This window comes from Pleurodeles waltl, chromosome 11 (assembly GCF_031143425.1).
Source record: "Pleurodeles waltl isolate 20211129_DDA chromosome 11, aPleWal1.hap1.20221129, whole genome shotgun sequence".
NCBI classification, from domain to species: domain Eukaryota; kingdom Metazoa; phylum Chordata; class Amphibia; order Caudata; family Salamandridae; genus Pleurodeles; species Pleurodeles waltl.
The window spans coordinates 80,611,521-80,630,101 of NC_090450.1; the positions used below are offsets into that span (position 1 = coordinate 80,611,521).

The 18,581-nt window shown below is 40.9% G+C and overlaps 1 protein-coding gene across 1 annotated transcript in view; it reads right to left on the bottom strand.

Moving 5' to 3' along the window:
• LOC138265420 (T-kininogen 1-like) overlaps positions 1–18,581 on the bottom strand; it is a 96,634-nt gene that overhangs the window by 42,739 nt on the left and 35,314 nt on the right. Inside the window, exons 4-5 of the mRNA XM_069213117.1 lie at positions 14,946–15,118; positions 1,379–1,480 (exon numbers count right to left, since the gene is read on the bottom strand). Of these exons, the coding sequence (XP_069069218.1) occupies positions 1,379–1,480; positions 14,946–15,118 (275 nt within the window). The remainder of the gene's footprint in view (positions 1–1,378; positions 1,481–14,945; positions 15,119–18,581) is intronic.

Below are 18,581 nucleotides of genomic sequence, written 5' to 3' on the forward strand. Positions count from 1 at the left end.
ATGTTACACTCTGACATTGGTTTCTTCTTCCAGGTTGCGTGCGGGCCCGCAGAAAGATAAGGTGGTCACATGGTTTGTCGGACACTCTTTCATTCATTGGGAGGCTACATATGTGGAGAAGCAGGTTTATGGATGATCTCTTGGATCTCCGAGTATCAGGCACAAGGTGTTGTAGTGGGGAAAGAGCAAAATGAGGTGGGGCAATTTGCTTCCTTTTATCACTTCGATTATGCCGACATGGCGATGTCCTGATGTATTGGTGTTACACCTTGGGGAGATTGATCTGGTCTGTCTTTCTGGGTTCACCCTACTGGAACACATGCAACAGGATCTGGCACTGCTGCAGCACAACATGCATGGGACTTGTTTGGGGTGGACTGAATTTGTGCCCATGAGAAAATGGAGAGGAGCACTGAAACATGGGACTATTGAGAGGGCTCGGAGGAAGCTCAATAGGGCTATGTGGGTTTTCTGCTGGGTGCATGATATTAAAGTGCTGACGCACAAGGGGATAACAGAGGATGAGCAGAGGCTTTTCAGGTGTGCATCTCTCAGAGATGGGAAATGCCCATTACATGTTGGAGTTGCCTTTCTTGCTGACCAATCTGTGGGGGGAGACATTTTGGCGGAGGGAGCCTGTTCAAAGGGTATGAGGTGTTACAGTGAGTTGGCTCGTGGGGCGGCAAAACGCCAAAAGGGTTTGTGCTTGGTGGCAGTAGGTGGAGGAGGATGGAGAGTCAGATGCGGGCCTGTGCACCCTTCCACGGGGGAAAAAGAAGCAGGTGAAGGATGTCAAATTGGGGGATGCCTGATTCAGACAGGGGACGAAAGGAATAGGAGGATGTGTGGAAGAATGGAAGTGGAGGCTGGGTGAACGAAGGATAAGTGGGGGAATGAAGTGAGAGTGGAAGACGGGGGAAGGCGGTGTTCTCTCCTAGCCAGCAAAGTGGTCCGCTCAACCGATGTTAATGCTGGCAGACCTTAAGTTTGGCCTCTGTGATGACTACTCTGTAAAGGACAGTAAAAAATACAAAATGTCCAGTCGCCATCGGAGATGACTCCAATGGCGAAGGGGGCATTATTTTTTTTTATTTTCATTGACTGGAACTGCTGCAACGGCTGTTCCTGCAGTGCTTGAGAAATGGCCCCTAGCTTGGTGTTCATTCCTAAATTTGGTGTGCAGCATCTTTGCAAGGGCAACTATGTAATTTATTCTGTCGCCCTGGCAGAGAAACGGGCCTCCTTTCAAAATCTAAATTAGGCCCTAAGTCAAGATTCCATGCAATGTTTGTAGCACATTAGCAACACAAATATAGGTTAGCTACTCTGGGGTCCAGTATCATTGGTAGAACATGTGTTACCTGTATGATCTACTTACTTCACTCATTTTGCAGTCCGGACTTAAATCTGGAATTTTATTCTTAGCGCAGTCAGTTTCTTTGATTGAATATTCAATGTCATAGTTCCATCCAGCTACTACCTGTAATAATAATGCATAGACCCTATGAATCATTTATATTATGCTTAAATGCAAATTACTCAAAGAAGTGATAAAAAATACATGAAATCTAAATGCATTCACTAGAGCCCAGTACATGACTACTAGTCTGACATTTTGTAATGGTATTTTAGTCTTGTACATAAGCTTCAACAATTGTTTGCCTTCATTTCCAGGTACAGATTCTGACATCATATATCTCACATAAATATAATCATCATGGGCACATGTGGGATTTAAGAAAGGAAAATGGATGTGAAATTGCTAGATCTGGTGCAAAAACTTTACTAAAATTTGAATGTTGTGTTATATGCAAGACCATTTCCTGGAAGACTGACCAACACTGTATACATTATTCAAAGTGTAAGAACAGAAGAAATTCCTGCAGGGTTTTGGAAAGTGTGCATTACATTCCTGTGTTGTTTTCCCCACAGTCATCACAGCAAGCCAGGGAATAGAAATCTGACCAGTCTTTTTAGGATTAATTGTTTCTGACCAGTTACTACACTTAAATGGTCTATGTTTTACAATTCACTGCCAAAATATCAGAACCCTAAATATAATTATACAAAAATATTGTGACAAAAATATTGCTATCCTATACTTATAATTGAAAATACAAAAATACCGGAAAAAAATAAGTTTTACACTAATATCGAAAAATATATAGAAAATATTGTTTTTTTAAATATATATTTAGTAAACAGTAAACATTAAATATACTGACATGAAGCAGTGATCTAATGTAAACTTAAATATATTTGAATAATGTAAATATATATATATAAAAATAAATATATACTTATTTAAACAATCACACAAATACATATGTATGTGTGTATGCTTATTTACACACATATAACATAAAACTATTATTTAAATAAAAATAATAATAATTTATATTATAATTAATAATTTTTTACATTTAATAATATAACATACATATATATATACATATATATATATGTACACAATACATTTAAAACATAACATATAAAGTAGAACAAAAAGTAGAAAACATACTAATTTAATTACGAATAAAAAGTAAAAAAAAATTTTTTTTAAACAAAACATTTTACTAAAAGTATATTATATATGACAAACAATACTAATAAAAAACATAATTTACATTTCACAGAATTATAATAATCTTATAATTTTAAACAATATAAACAAAACTAAAACATTTTTAGGAATAATACATCTTGGGGGGTCATTATGACCCCGGCGGTCGGTGTTAATGTGGCGGTAGTACCGCCAACAGGCTGGCGGTACGTACCGCCACATTATGACATTGGCGGGTTGGCTGAAGGCAACCTGCCAATGTATCACACCGACCGCCATGGCGGTAGCAGCCGCTGGGCTGGAGATAAAAATCTCCAACCCGGCGGCCGCCACTGTCCCGCCAGTGGCATTATGACCCTGCCTACCGCAGTGGTTTTCGTGGCATTCATAACGCCACGAAAACCATGGTGGTAGGCCCTACCAGTGACGGGTAATTACTTCCCTGTCACTGGTTGGAGGCCTACCCCCCAACACGCCCCAGACAACCCCCCACCCCCCTCTATCCATGCTCCCCTCTTCCACTCCCCCCATACATGCACACTCGCAGGCACACACCACACATTCACACACTCACTCAACAGGCATACACTGAATCCAGGGGGTCTTCCGGCAGTGGATGGGATGGGGCGCTGCTTCCGCCAGCAGCGCCCGCCAGCAAAACACCAGCCAGGCCCTATTATTTGTCATTATATTGCTGGCGGCGGTATACTGGTGTGTCACTGCTGGGGGTAGCAGCGCCACCTTAACACCGTCCGCCAGCATGGCCACAGACGGATTTCTGCCTTTCTTGTGGCGGAAATCCAGCTGTGGTCATAACATGGCGGACGGATGTTAGCCGCGGTGTTGATCTTTTGGTGGTCGTTGCCGTGGCCTTCGGCGGTACTTACCGGCAATGTTATAATTAGGGCCATAATATTCCAACTCCAGTCTGTGAAACAGTAGGGGAAGAGTTGGACTCAGGAGGTGTTAAATTTACTATTCCCACTCCAATACGTGCAACAGTAGGGAAAGCGTTGGAGTCAGGATGGGTCGTTTTTACTATTACCATTCCACGCTTTGCAACAGTAGGGAAGGCTTTGGACACAGGACGGGTAAAATTTAATATTCCGACTCCAGTATGTGCAACAGTAGGGAAAGCATTGGACTCAGAAGAGGTAAAATACAGTATTCCCAGCAGTAAGGAAAGTTTTGGACTTTGGAGCGGTAAAATGTACTATTCCCACTCCAGTCAGTGCAACAGTAGGGAAAGCATTGGACTCAGGAGGGGTAAAATTTACTATACCCAACCCAGTCAGTGCAACAGTAAGGAAAGTGTTGAACTGTGGAGGGATAAAATCCACTATTCCCACTCTATTTGGTGGAACAGTAGGAAAAGTGTTGAACTCAGGAGAGGTAACATTTACTATTCCCACTGCAGTTCAAGCAAAAGGAGGGAAAGCATTGGACTCAAATGGGGGGAAATTTACTATTCCCATTCCAGTTGGTGCAACAGTAGAGAAAGCATTGGACTCAAGGGGGGTAAAATGTATTATTCCCACTCCAGTCGGTGCAATAGTAGAAAAGTGTTGGAGTCAGGAGGGGTAAAGTTTACTATTCCCACTCCTGTCTGTGCAACAGTGGGGAAGTACTTCACTTCAAACACATACCTTATTTTAATACAAGTATTAATTTCATAAAACTATTAACATAAAATTAAATATATACATAAAAAAACTACTCAATTAAAATAATTATATTTTTACATAATTAATAGAGGAAAAAATGTTATTTAATAATTATTTCAATAAATTCCCACACAATAGGAGCACATTAAACACATATCTAAATTTAAAAATGATAATAATTATACAATTTACATAACTAATTAACAAATGATTAATTATAAATAAATAATTTATCATTGCACAAATTATGATTTAATTAACTTCCCATCCTATACCCCTACAAACCCAACAACCTGCACCTAAAATATAACTTACAAAAATTATATTTGCACAATTTGCATACTTAATCAAATAAGTAATTAATATTAATTAAAAAATAATAATTATGCTGAATTAACTTCCCATCCTGTACATTACAACCTCACAACTCGCTATGACACTATAAATTACTATTTTACAACTAAATTAAAAATGTAAATACCTTAAAATTACTAACAATATTTAAAACATTAACAATAATTATACAAACAATATAAAACTTAGACAATTAAAATATTATTTAAACACATAAAGAGACGTAAAAAATGATATTTGATTCCTTAAAACATAAATTCTTTGCACACAATAGTTCTGTGTCACAATATTAAAAACTTGATATTTCTGCAACTCAATATTTTTAAATCAATATTTTCTCCAAACACCATGCTACATTACAAAGGTTCAACTCTATTAACCTTGGTTCTGAGAAGCACACATGTGCTTGTTCTGCCGTCCTTGACCAGGATATCAAGCAAGGTTTTGATTTCCTTATTACCAAGCATTTGAAGACAGAACTGCAAAGGGTATTTAGAAAAAAGGCCTTCACAAATTCCAGGACGAACCAATCAACCAGCCAAGCCTCTTTTTCTTCTCTTAATATACCAGATGGAATGCCTCATTACGAGGCTGGTGGTCTTGAAACCGCCAGCTTCCCGGGGGCCCGCCACACTCCAGGCAGTCTGACCGCCACATTGCAACCCTGGCGTAATGTGGATCCCAGAGGGTTGGCAGCGGACAAAGTCATGGTCAGCCATAGCGGTGCTGAGTTCAGCGCCACCGTGCTGATCACGAGTCCCCTTTGTGCCAGCCTTTTATTGGTGGTTTAACTGACATGAAAAAGCTAGAAGAAAGGAAGTGCTAGGGGCTACAGGGGGCCCCAGCACTGCCCACTACCATGTCATGGGCAGTGCAAGGGCCCCCCTGGCCAGCACCTTCAGAATGCGCACTGTCTATTTTGCAGACAGTTTGCATTCCAAGGGTGCTGTTGTACTACAGTATTGGCCTCGGCTCACTTAAGGGAGCCGAGACCAATACCATAGCACTGTTCCCGCCGGGCTGACCATTGGGAATGCTGTAATATAATGTTCCCGCTGGTCAGACTGGGGCTGAGGCTGCCGGATTGAGTTTGTCCGACTGCCAAACTCGTAATGAAGGCCTGAATCTCCTTAGGGATCCAGGGTGGAAGCCCTCTCAGGAATTATTTTCAGGCAATGGACAGTAAGCATACTTAATAGATATAAGTTAAGACGAAACAGAATGGTCCCCTTTCAAACAATCATTAGGAAAGCCAAAAGTTCTAGCTCTAATGTGCTAGTGCATACACATTGAATTTGTGAATGCATGTGTCCCCACTTTAAAGACAGGTCTGTTGACTTTGCCAGGGTTGTAAGCAGGCTGATCATCCATTTTTATGTATGGATGTTTGTGTATAGTTGTGAAGACGTGTGTGTGACTTGCACATCATTCTTTTCTTTGATTAGCCTCAGGAACTGAAAAAAAATATATGTTTTTTTTGCATATAATGTAGGTATCACATGAAGAATTTAATGTTATCATTTTGAGTACCTTTGAGATTTAAAATAGGCCTGTGTGCATTACAATGCCAGTGCTTCACAGTGGGTGAAATGATACATCAAACAGACAACAATATGGGGGGCAAGGAGAGAGTTATACTCTTCTGGGTAGAGCCAGAGCCCACTGTATGTGCATTTTAAAGAATTGGTAACAATAGGGCATGCAAACAGCTGCATTATTAACCCGGACCTAAAAAGAGGCTTTCACCAAGGGTCTTCACAGTAGGCTACGCAGAGGCCTCCTTTTCAATAAAAACATGACATAGGCAACTACAGTAAATTTCAGATGCCTAGAAATGGATTGATTTTAACTCAGAAGGCCTTTTAGGGTGCTATAGTGATGATTATTAACCTAGATGACAATTAGGGCTCCCGGTTTTATGGTATTTCTTTTTTTGACATTTCGATCTGTGTTTATCCATATTCACCTTTTGCTATTTTTTTCTGTATTTTTCTGAAAGGATTAAGCTAAAACTAGTATAATTTCACATTTATTGAACCAATAAATATACCCTCTTACTTGAATACCTTACAGATTTCAATGATGGCTGATAAATCAATCTAGGTATATGAAAAAATGCACGTTTTAGCATAAACCTTGAGCATATCTACTGCGTTTTAAACCTCATTGCTAAAATGTATTTATTTTTTAGCCCTCTGACCTGTCACTCTGCACACATTTAAAATCATTAAAAAAGAAAACAAAATCATTTCTGTTTTTATCCACATTTAATAATAATTATAGACGGGAAAATAAATAGTTTTCTATCTATATTTATCTGTAATAATCAATAAAAACGAATATCAGGGAGCCTTACAATACGCAACTCACTGTAGAATGTACAGCCATGTAATCAATGTTTCCACCTCCCCACTCCCCTACTTCCTCATCTTTAGCCTTGAATGTATTATATTGTCCCTTTCGCTTATTATTGGAATGGTGGTTTGCTTTCTGGTCTTTTTCTCTTTCACTTAATATTGGAATGGTGGTTTGTTTTTGTGGTCTTTAGTATCTGGTCCATCGATCATCGAAGCAATGCACATTTGAAAAGTATTTTATTTTAAAATGTTTGGTTTCCCAAATTCAGTGCAGTACTAAAAATGTATGTTGTGGTATGCTTAAATCTCTAAGATGATTTATATTTGACCACAGTAGGTTATCTACTCTTTATAGATATTCCCTTCAATGGAAATTGTAGAAAGATAAAAAACAGCAGTCTGAAACAATGTTGGATCACAGAGATGAGAGTAAAACAGCTGGATTGTTTCGGATTCATAAATGGGAGAACAAAATGGAGGGCTTGGAGTGCTGACGTTTTGCAAAGGCATAATGGTAAAAAAATCGTAATTTAAAGCCCTTTTGGATTCTGAGACGAGCAGCCTTGCAACATGTTATCGTACTCAATGGTAAAAAATTAGGGTTATGCCCCACATTGCCATGCCTGATGTGGAGATTGTTGAGTTCCAGTGAGGACAGGATAGGACGGTAGGAGTAGCATTGCAACCTATTGTTCTTTTGCTCACCACTCCACCCAAGTTTTAACCCAGCAATATGCAAATCATTCTTGACCTTGGATGGGTATGCCCAAATGTACACATTGTGCCACTGGAACCAAGCTATATGTGACTGATGAACTCTAATAAGGGTGAAACCGGTCTTGGGTGTATGAATTCTGGTTTAGAGAGGACCTGGCTGGGCAGTACTCACTAGGCTGTTCCTGTTGAAGCAAGGTCAAGATGGATTTGCACATGGCTATGTCCAAACTAAGGTGACATAATGTGCAAAATAACAGTGGACTGGGATGTGGCCCAAGTAATTGCCAGTGGCTGAGATTAATTCAACCATTCCATCCATCACTCTTTTGTCCTAGTTGGCCCAGGGTATGCTGAGATGTGGGTCCTGTGCTTGCTGTGCCACTGGAACCAAGATACACCTGATTGATGAGCCCCAGTCAGGGAGAAACCGGTCTTGGTTGCTTGTGTTCCCCTTCACAAAGGACCTGGCCTGGAGGTTCAGGCTGGACTCTTCCTATTGGAGCAGACTGATGTGCATATTGCTAGGTCCAAACTGCTGTGAGATGGTGGGCAAAAGAACAATGGGTTGGAAAGCTCACTGAGCACGCACCTGCCTGTGGTTGGACTTTTTGCAAACATTTCTCCCATCAACTTTTGTGAGGTTGATGTTTTTACCTGGCAGCAGCACAGATGGGAGGAGGTCAGTTATGAACTTTAGACTTCAGAGTGGAGCTTTGTGTTTGAGAGCCCAGAGCTACACTAATCTACAAGATTGTTTTGGTTTGGTCTGTCAGTGTACCTGTCACCTTACATTATGTGATCATCAAAAATGAGCAGGAGAGTCCTGCTGAGAGATGAGCTTAGGCTCCACCCACTCATTGGTTACTCTGAGTACAGGATTTGAGTTGGCCAAATGTGTGTGCTTCAACTGAAATGACTGATTGTATTGCATTTTTTTGTTTGTGGCATAGTTTATACTTGATACAGCAGGGCTGTGTGGTTATGGTGGCAAGCCAATTATCATGTCTAGAGGCTTGATGTTTATCATTATGAAATGTTATGAAAAGGCGCTAGGCCTGACATATTTTCTGTGAAAAGCACATATTAAAGGTGATAAGTATGTAAGTGTGCATTGATATTACTCAATATTAAAGTCTACCAATAGGTATTTTGTGACATGGAACCTCCCAGATTACCTACTGGTGTACAAAATGGTTTTTGTGTTGGGCACCCATTGTGACAAAACAGATATACAAGATTTGCTCTGTGAGAAACCTTGTTAGACCATTTTAGGGGAGATGGGGCCTGACTTACATCTCAGAGGGTGAGTTATTCCGCATTAACGATGACAGATATACTGTCCACCAAAATATAAATCCCATAGCATAATGGGATTTATATTTCGGCAGACAGGATATCTGTCACCGTTGTGACGGAGTAACTCATCCGCCGAGATCTAAATCAGGCCTTAGTGTTTTGCTTAGCCAGCTGTAATTTTGTGTACCTTTGAAAAGTTCTGACTGTGTGTCTGATGGTTGCTAATGCTCAAAACTGCCTGCCCTAACTGATTATGATAACCACTATTTATCCCTGTTTGGTGCACTGGAAAAGTTATGCCCAAAGCTATAAGTCTGGTCTGCTTATTGTGAAACATTATGACAGTGGGAGTTGGTATAGCTTACTCATTGTGACAATCATATGTTAAAGCCAGTAAGCCGTTAAGTAGGTATCACATTACACTACAGGCTAAAGACAGGTATTTTGTTACATGCAATCTCACAGATTACCCTGGTAGGCAAGGGTTTTGGCATTGAACATCCTCTCTGACAATCCCTGGGGGTTTCATTGTGATGACTCTTGTAAGGGCCTTTTGAGAAGGGTTGTATGTTGTTTTACAAGCTGTATTTTCTGCACATTTTTAATTTCATAACTGTAAGCATGATAGTTTCCATCTCATGTGCACTTAAATGTACTGGTTAAGCTAGTGGTAAATGGTAAGAGCGTCATCGGTTGATTGTGAAAAGTCATGCCAGATTTCATAGTTTTGATCTGTTTATTATGAAATGTTATGTTAGGCCTGGCCTACTTATTGTGAGATGCATGTGTTAAAAACAATAGGCTTTTAAGGATAGATTGTTATTACACTGTGCTAAAGCCTGTAAACAGGTATTTTGTTACAAGGAATTTCAAAGGTTACTATAGTGACCCACCCAAAGTAATTGTTGGTATAGAAGATATGCACTATAATAATCCTTCTTAGGCTCTCTTAGGAAACATAGTATTTTGCTTTGGTAACTGTAATTTTGTATACATTTGTACCTTTTATGACTGCATGCTGGATGATCACCTTGTGCTAAGATTACACTCAGTTTTTGAGTTGGTAATGGTGAGAACCAACAATAAAGCTTTATGCCTGATTGTTTATTCTGAAAAGTTGTGACAAAAAGGCAGTAGTATATAGATTGTGAAAAGCGTATCTTAAAGTCAATGTGTATTAAAGGGTGGATTGCTTTTACTCTGAATGAAAGCGTTAGAGCTTTTTTTGTTTTGTGAAATCTCATAGATTACCTTAATAGGCAAGATTTTGGTGTTGATTATCCCTTTGACGAATTATGATCATAGAAGAGTCGCACTGTGAGAATCCTTGTTAGGAGATCGTATTTTGCTTTGCCTTCAGCAATTTTGTATACCTTTGCAATTTTATGATTACATGATTGTATGCCTGATGGTTGGCTTGTGTTAAATCTTACATTCACTACAGTCGACCTGAATTGGTAATAGTAACAAGGCAATGATAACAGCTATAGGCTTGATCGGTGTGGAGGAAATGTCCAATGCCATATGTCTGGCCCGTATATTAAGAAAAGCTATAACAGACGCAATAGGCCTGGCTTATTTATTGTCAAAAACATATCGACCTAAAGGCCTATAACACTGGTCTGTTATCACACTATGTTACAGGCTGTTGAAAGATATTTGGTTACATGTAAACTCGCACATTACCAAAGTAGGCAAGTGTTTTGGTGTTGGTCATACACTCCGATAAAGCCTAGGAATAGAATTTCTAGAATTTCACTGTGATGATTCTTGTTAAACTCTATTGAGAGGGATTGTATGTTGTTTTGGCAACTGTACGTTTATACATATTTGTAAGTTTATAAATTATATATGTATATATACATACATGTATATATAAATAAATATAGATAGATATATACATACATATACATATATATATATATATATATATATTTTTTTTTTTTTTTCACTGAAAAAATCAAAGGTTACAGGGATATTTTATTTGGGAAATAGAGTTTAAAAAACCCATAGAAATTCACTTAAAAAACAAAGGTTACAGGGACTTTATATTTAGGCTCACATTTTAAACACACAAAACCATAGAAATTCACCTTTTATAGTCAGAGTTATCTCAAGTAACTATAACTCATTCCCTAAGGTCACTATAACTTGCGCCCCCTACATGCACTGTTTCTTCATCAAAAAGTTTACTGCAAATATCACATTGATATTATCAATGATGTTATTAAAGATGTCATGAATGCTGTGTTTTGTGTGCTGTGATTTGTGGGGTAATTAGCAGTGCATGGCGAGGGCACAAGTTATAGTTACTTGAGATTACTCTAATAACTGAACAAACCATGGAGATAGATGATTTGGACCATGGGTACTCACAAACATTTTCCCAGGGGCCAAAACATTTGGTGTGTGATGTGACCAAGAGCCGCATTGATACCAACAATGGCAGTGTGTGTGTGTGTGTGTGTGGGGTGGGGGGGAATGGGGAGGAAAGGGGGTGTTTGCCAGTAAAGTGGGTGTTGTGGAAGTGAAGTATATATATCTAGTGGCTGAATTGCACAATGAGAAACCAGAAAACCTGGGATTAATCACAGCTTTATTTCACTTTCCTTCCCTTTTCTTCATTGTAATATATGAGGGCCTCAAAGTATATGACTTCAGCATGTTCGCTGTACAAAACATTTTCCTGTTTTTGATTTAATAAAGTGTAATTATGTTTATGTACAATAGAAATCCAGGCCACTCAAAGAGTGAACACTGCTGACTTCTAATGTCACTATTGACATTGTGGTCCGGGTGGTTGGAAAAATTATTTTTCTAAATTCATGTTTAAAAACTATCACTTTAAAAAAAAGTACAATGCACTGATATAATCAGATGTACTTAGGGTCTGTATGTTAATTAAATTCACATTTTGAAGTTTGAGGAGATTTGTCATATTTTGCTGCAAGATGTGATTAAAAATGAAGTTGTTTTTAAAGTTCAGAGGTGCAGGGTTTCCCGAGTTACTTCCTTTCTTTAACACTAATAGACCTTTAAATAAATGCTTTCCTGTTATTTATCATTTTTTTATGTTTATTGTAAGATCCCTGGTACTGCTGCTGGCCAGGGGCCGACATGAAAGGCCAGGAGGCCAACATGCGTTCCCCAGGCCATACTTGGAGTATCAATAATTTGGCCTATGGTAATCCATATTAGACTGTATTAGTACAGATTTTAAATTGTTTTGACAATTGTATTTTGCACATAGTTATAATTTCATATAATAATTAGTATACCTGACGTTTACCTTGTGGGAAGGCTTATGATCCTACACCATAGGTTTGAGTTCATTATGGTGACAAGCCAATGATAAAGGTTACAGGCCTCATTGTTTATAATGACATGTTACGATAAAGGCAGTAGGCCTGACATATTGATTGTGAAAGACATATGTTATAGTAAATAGATATGTAAAAGTATATTTTGATTACTCTTTATTAAAGTCTACAGATAGGTACTTTGTTACATGGAATCTCACAGATTACCATACTAGGCAAGGGTTTTGCTGCTGGTTACCCACTCTGACATACCTTGCTTATAGAAGATTTTATACTGTCAGAATCCCTGTTAGGCCCTCCTAGTAGCAATAAGTGTTTTGTCTTGACAACCGTAATTTTGTATGCTGTATAATTTTATGCCTGACGGTTGCCTTGTGGAATAGCGTACACTGAGTACAGGCGGCCTCACTTAGTAATGGTGATAAACCAATGATAACAGCTAGAGGCCTAATTGGTTCACTAGGAAAAAAACTGTTCTGTTGCCATAGGTCTGATCTGATAATGAAATGTTATAATAAATGCATTAAGCCCGACATATTGTTTGTGAACAGCATAGGTTAAAATCAGTAGACAACACTCACAGAGAGGAATTTTGCTGCATGAAATGTCACAGATTACATTTGAAGGGAATGATTGTGGTGATGGTTACTGCCTCTGACAAATCCTAAGAGAAGAAGCTTTGCCCTGTGATAATTGTTGCTAGAATCTCTTCTTAGCTGTCGGCTGCCATTTTGTAACAAAAAACTATTAAATGATACGTACATACATATATATAAATATATATCCATATATAGAGAGCCTTTGGGTTAGCTCTGTTCTGCCATTGGTCTGTCTGAATGTCATTTACACTGTGCTTCCATCAGTGCTTAATTTAAGCTGGTGCTTGCCAGTCAGGGTACCTGGCACTCACGCTTGGGAACCAACACTTATTTTTCTGCATCAGACATTTACGACAACAAGAGAGGGAGAAAAACACAAAGGGCAAAGAAGGAGAAAGAGTGCACTTCAATGTCCAAGCTGGTTGGCCAGTCTTTAGTTTGGAATATTCTCCTCTTATAGTTCCCCTTCCATTTCTTTGCTTCTCTTGTTTTTTAGTATGTTGTTTCTTAAGAGGATACTACAGCTTTCCAGTCAGTGCTAACTGCTCGTTTGCATGGTGCTCACTTAGGGGGTCATTACCAGTTCAACAGACGGTTTTCACCATCCTCTGAACCTCTGATAGGGAGGTTGCCGCCACACAGGCTACCTCCCTGTCGGCCCCATTAAGAGCTTCCCCTAGGCTGGTGGGCAGAAACTGCCAGCCTAGCGAGAAACAGGCTACAGCATTGTCACAGGCTTGTAATCAAGCTGGTGGCAATGCTGTAGCCCGCAGGGTGCACCAGCACCCTCTCAATGTTCCCTGTCTGCAAAGCAAACAGTGAACATTGCGAAGGCTCTGGGAAGGGGGACCCCAGCACTGCCAATGCCAAGTGCAGGGGCTCCTTTGTGGTCCCCTGCACCTGTTATCTGCCAGCCTTTTCATGGCGGTGTTACTGCCATGAAAATGCTGACGGAGAACAAGGTCGTAATCCCCAGTTTGAAGCGCTGCCCTGGCAGATTAGGATCTCCGCCACCTCCAGACCGCCAGGATTCAAGATCCTGGTGGAGTTGGCTGTTACCTGGTGGTCCGACCGCCAGGGTTTTACTGTGGACTGCCACACTTGTAATGAGCCCTTTAATCTGCAGTGCACCACATCCCACATACCCACTTCTTCTAAACCACAAGACCAATATGGAATTCAGTTGTTCATGGTGCATCGTTTTACCATTCCAAGATGGCCAATACATTGGTTCTAAATGTGGTGGCCGTGCGGGAACTTCAAAGCAATAGGCTACTTACAATACCTTTGCAAGACAAACACTCACTGCTATGTTTAGTTTAGTTATTGAGAGCAAATGCTGTTGTATTAGACAGCAGTATGTTTCCTTTTTTCCTACTTGTATTCCTTTAATTCATCTTCCATATGTGTTTACTGTGGTTGTGTCAGAGGGTGAATGTAAGAATAAGTAAGTGGATTAATTAATGGATACATGTGTGCAAAGATGAGTGACAGAGTACCTGTATGAATACATAAACCTTTTGGCGTGGCCAATCAGTGTTTGTAAAGGAGATTTGAATAAGTGCTGTTAAAAGCAGTTGTGTTTTTTTTTTATTTGGTGATTTTCTTTTTTGTACAGCAGATGAACCTTGCCTTTAACAAGTATTGTCCAGAATCAGAGGGTGGGCGATAGACCAGAACCTAAGGGGTGTAAAATAAAAGTGTTGATGAGTTAGAGGGAGAGTGACCTCTTCTCCCACAGGCCCATGCTGTAGGATCCATGCAGTACCCCTTAAACTTAAATGCAGCTAGTCTATTCTGTGGTGTGGCAGTGGTACCGTGGACCCCCATGCCAGCAAGGACATTGACCTAGCCACAGCTTGATAGTAATGGAGAGTTATAATTGGGGCACAGAGGGACCCTCACTTCCAAGGACCTTGTGCCACTGTACTTGATGTAATATTGGTAGTTTCACCTCTGGCTCTATGCCCACATAAATACACATGTAATCACTTTCAATCAGAAAGATTAAATAGCCCCAAAACACATCGGAAGGGTTACCGAGGAGCACATATACAAATCCTGCAAATACACACCTGCCTGGTCGCCTTCAATACGTTTGCCACATCGAACAGATTAGGTTGGTTGCTTTCCTCATTGAATTTTTTAACAGTTTGTTTAATGATGGACGCCAACTCTTGACTGTTGGTGGGTATGGGATGGTGACATCCAAGGCACATGTAATTTGTGGAAACCACAGGACCTTCAGCTTGAAAAAAACAACAATGAATCTGTCAGCTTCTCAAAGACATGTATCTTTACCTTTATACCTCCCTACTCCCTCCCTCTTGGAAGGCTTTTCTGTTCCATCCAATGGCATGTGATTTGTGCCTCGTATTGTGAATTTCACATTTTATTGTAATTGCATTGATATAGCACTCACTACTCTTGAGGAATCATTGAGGTCCTTTATGATGTGAAGCACACTTGCCAGTAGCCCAAAGTTAAAGGTTAATCCAATGGTTATTCATTATCCTTGTAGAATTGTTGGTTAATGGGTTAGTATTGTGCTGTACAGAAAATTAAGCATTTCCTTCATTTTCAAGTGCAGATGTATTAAATGTATACGAATTAGGTGTAATTGTTAGAGCTTGGTATTATAAGTGGAAACGTTAAGCGAAGAAATGGGTTGAGGAGGTCAAATATTGTGGGATAGCAAGGAGAGGGTATTCAGAATACGAAATTGTGATTTGCAGGAGCTGATTGAGTAGATAGGGTTTGGTATTACAGGAATAGTAACTCAGAAGAAGAGTTTATGATTGGTAAGGAGGGGTTATTGATAGTTTACCGAAGTTTAGTACCAAGTTTGGCAGCAGGCATGTGAAAATCAGAGGCACCAAGGCTGCTTCCAGAGGCTACTTGAACTTAGGTAGTTCATTGTAACTCTTTGTCACCGGCAATTTTCAAGATTTATTGACATAAGAACCGCTCAACCAACTACACTGAACATACGTTGGCTGTCATTCAGTAGAGATGGGCAAGGCAATAAATTAACAAGGACAGCTGAGCCAAGGGTCTGGATTTGTTCTAGAGCTGTTGTCTAAATCGAGCCATGAAAATGTCTTACATGTAAATCACAAACATCATATTCAAACAAATGTATTTCTTTAACATGCAGAAGATTTTAACCTTAGTAAATCAGATTATATCACTGCATCGAGGTATTTATTAAAAGTGAGTTTCTAAATATGAACTTAGGTGCATGCCTGGCCTCCGCCACTCTGACCACAATGACATTATGGCTCTCATGTGATAATGAAGAAAACTAAGTTTTGTTGAAATTAAATATTCGCCTAAGATCACAGTTTGTTTGGTCCATCCAGGTTTTCTGGTTTCACATTGTTCAATTCAGTCAGTACATGGGTATCTCTTGCCCTCTCTTGTTTAACATCAAAGGTTAGTGTTTTGTGTTTAATTCTTGTTGCATGGGGTTGAAGTGTGGGTGGTAAGCAGAAGTCCCACGAAAGCTCAACTCATGTTGTTTGGGTTCAAGGATCAAAAAGCATCTTGAGCAGAGGCAGGCACCTGACTTGAGCTTTCAGGGGCTTGATCATCATGGATGTATGATGGGACAACACATGTGTATATCATGCATGTCTTTACAAAGCGGTCTCTACAACAACTGCGTCTTTACCACGCATGCCTTTACAACAAATTTAGTTGTAAAAGCATGTTTGGTAAAGAAACATGTTTTGTAAATTCTCCCCTGCCCTGCTCCTTACACCTGATACCATGCTTCACCTGCCCAACCCCTTAAAACTGCCCCGTCCACCACCTGCCCTGAGCCCTAACCCCTGCCCTGCCCTGCCCTGCCGTCTCCTGAAACCTACCCACTCTGTCCTAAAAACCACCAACCTCACTCAAACCCCTTAAAGCTTACCTGCTCTGTCCTAAAACCCACCCCACCCTGTCCTAAAAACTACCCCAATCTCCGGCCTAAACCCTAAAATGTACCCTGTCCTAAAACCTACTCTGCCCTGTCCTAAAAACTAGCTCAAGCCCGCCCCAACCTAAACCCTAAAACCTACCCCGCCCTGTCCTAAAAACTAGCTCAAGCCCGCCCCCATCCTAAACCCTAAAACCTACCATGCCCTGTCCTAAAAACAACCCCAACCCCACCCTAAAAGCTTCCCTGACCTGTCCTAAAACCTACCCCGCCCTGTCCTAAAAACTACTTCGACCACCCACTCCGCCCTATACCCTAAAACCTGCCCTGCCCGAAAAACTCCTGCAACCCCCCCACCCGTGCCCTTAAATCTACCCCACCTTGTCCTAAAAATTACCCTGACCCCTCAACCCTGTCCTAAAATCTACCCTAATCTCCCCCTAAACCCGCCCCACTTATCTCTCTCTCTTTCCTCCGTGTGCTGCTCCTTCCTTTTCCAACTAGAGTGCTTTTCTCTGCTCTTACCCCACATATGCGTGGTGAAGGCATGCGTGGTAAACGCATGCATAGTAAACGCATAAGCGTGTTAACCCCTTCGCAGCCAAGGACTTAACGCTTATATCCTTGGCTGAGGCGCCAAGGATGTAACCGTTACGTACTTGGACTAGCTCATGGGAGGAGCGCTAGCGCTCCCCCCATGAGCCTCGCCTCTATTCCCCTAGGGCAGGGATGGTAGGTTGCTTCCCCTTCCACCCCCGCCCCCCGATCCTCTTGTGGCGTCTGATGATGTCAGCACGTGATTGCGTGCTGACCTCATCAGAGGCTGCCCCCATTTCTCCTCCGATCACTTGGAGGGGCGAGAGAGGCATCAATGAAAAGGAAAGGAAAGGCCTTTCCTTTACTTTGATGTCTCTAGCAGCATTTCTGCTGCCCGATCGCAATACAATCGGGCAGCAGAAATGCCCACAAGACACCACAGAGTTTTTCTTTTTGTATTTATGCATAAGGGGAGCGGCCCCATGGGCAAGGGCCACTCCCAGGGGGGCAAAATATTTTGAGGCCTTTTCTGCCCGCCCCCCTGGGGCAGATCGGCCTTTTTGTATTAGGCCAATCTGCCCCCACGGGGGCAGAAACCACTAGACACCAGGAATTTTGTTTTTTGGTCAGTTTCACGCAAGGGGAGCGACTTCTTAGGCAAGGGTAGCTCCCCTGGGGGGGGGGTATTTGTTTTAGGCCATTTCTGCCCCCACCTTAGGGGCAGATCAGCCTATTGTAATTAGGCCGATCTGCCCCCAGGAGGGGCGGAAACCTCTAGGCACCAGGGATCATTTTTTTTTTTAGACGTGGGGAGCGACCTCTTAGGCAAGGGTTGCTCCCCTGGAGGGAAAATATTTTTAGGCCATTTATTTTTATTAGGCCAATCTGCCCTCAAGTGGGGGCAGAAACCAATACACACCAGGGATTTTTATATTTTTGCATCAATTTCACGCAAGGGTCGTTGTCCTGGGGGTTCAAAATTATTTTTGGCCATTTCTGCCCACCCGGGGGCATATCGGCCTGTTTGTCTAAGGCCTATATGCCCCCAGAGGGGGGCAGGAACCACTTAGGCACCAGCGGTTAGTGATTGGGCAAGGTTGCTTCCCATGGGGGCACATTACTGTTGGCCATGGCAGATCGTCTATTTTTTGAAGGCCCATCTGGGCAGAAAGCCCACTAGTAACCAGGGTAGATTTTTTTCAAAAAAAGAGGGTGGGTGTATGGCCATACTCACACCCCAAATAAATGG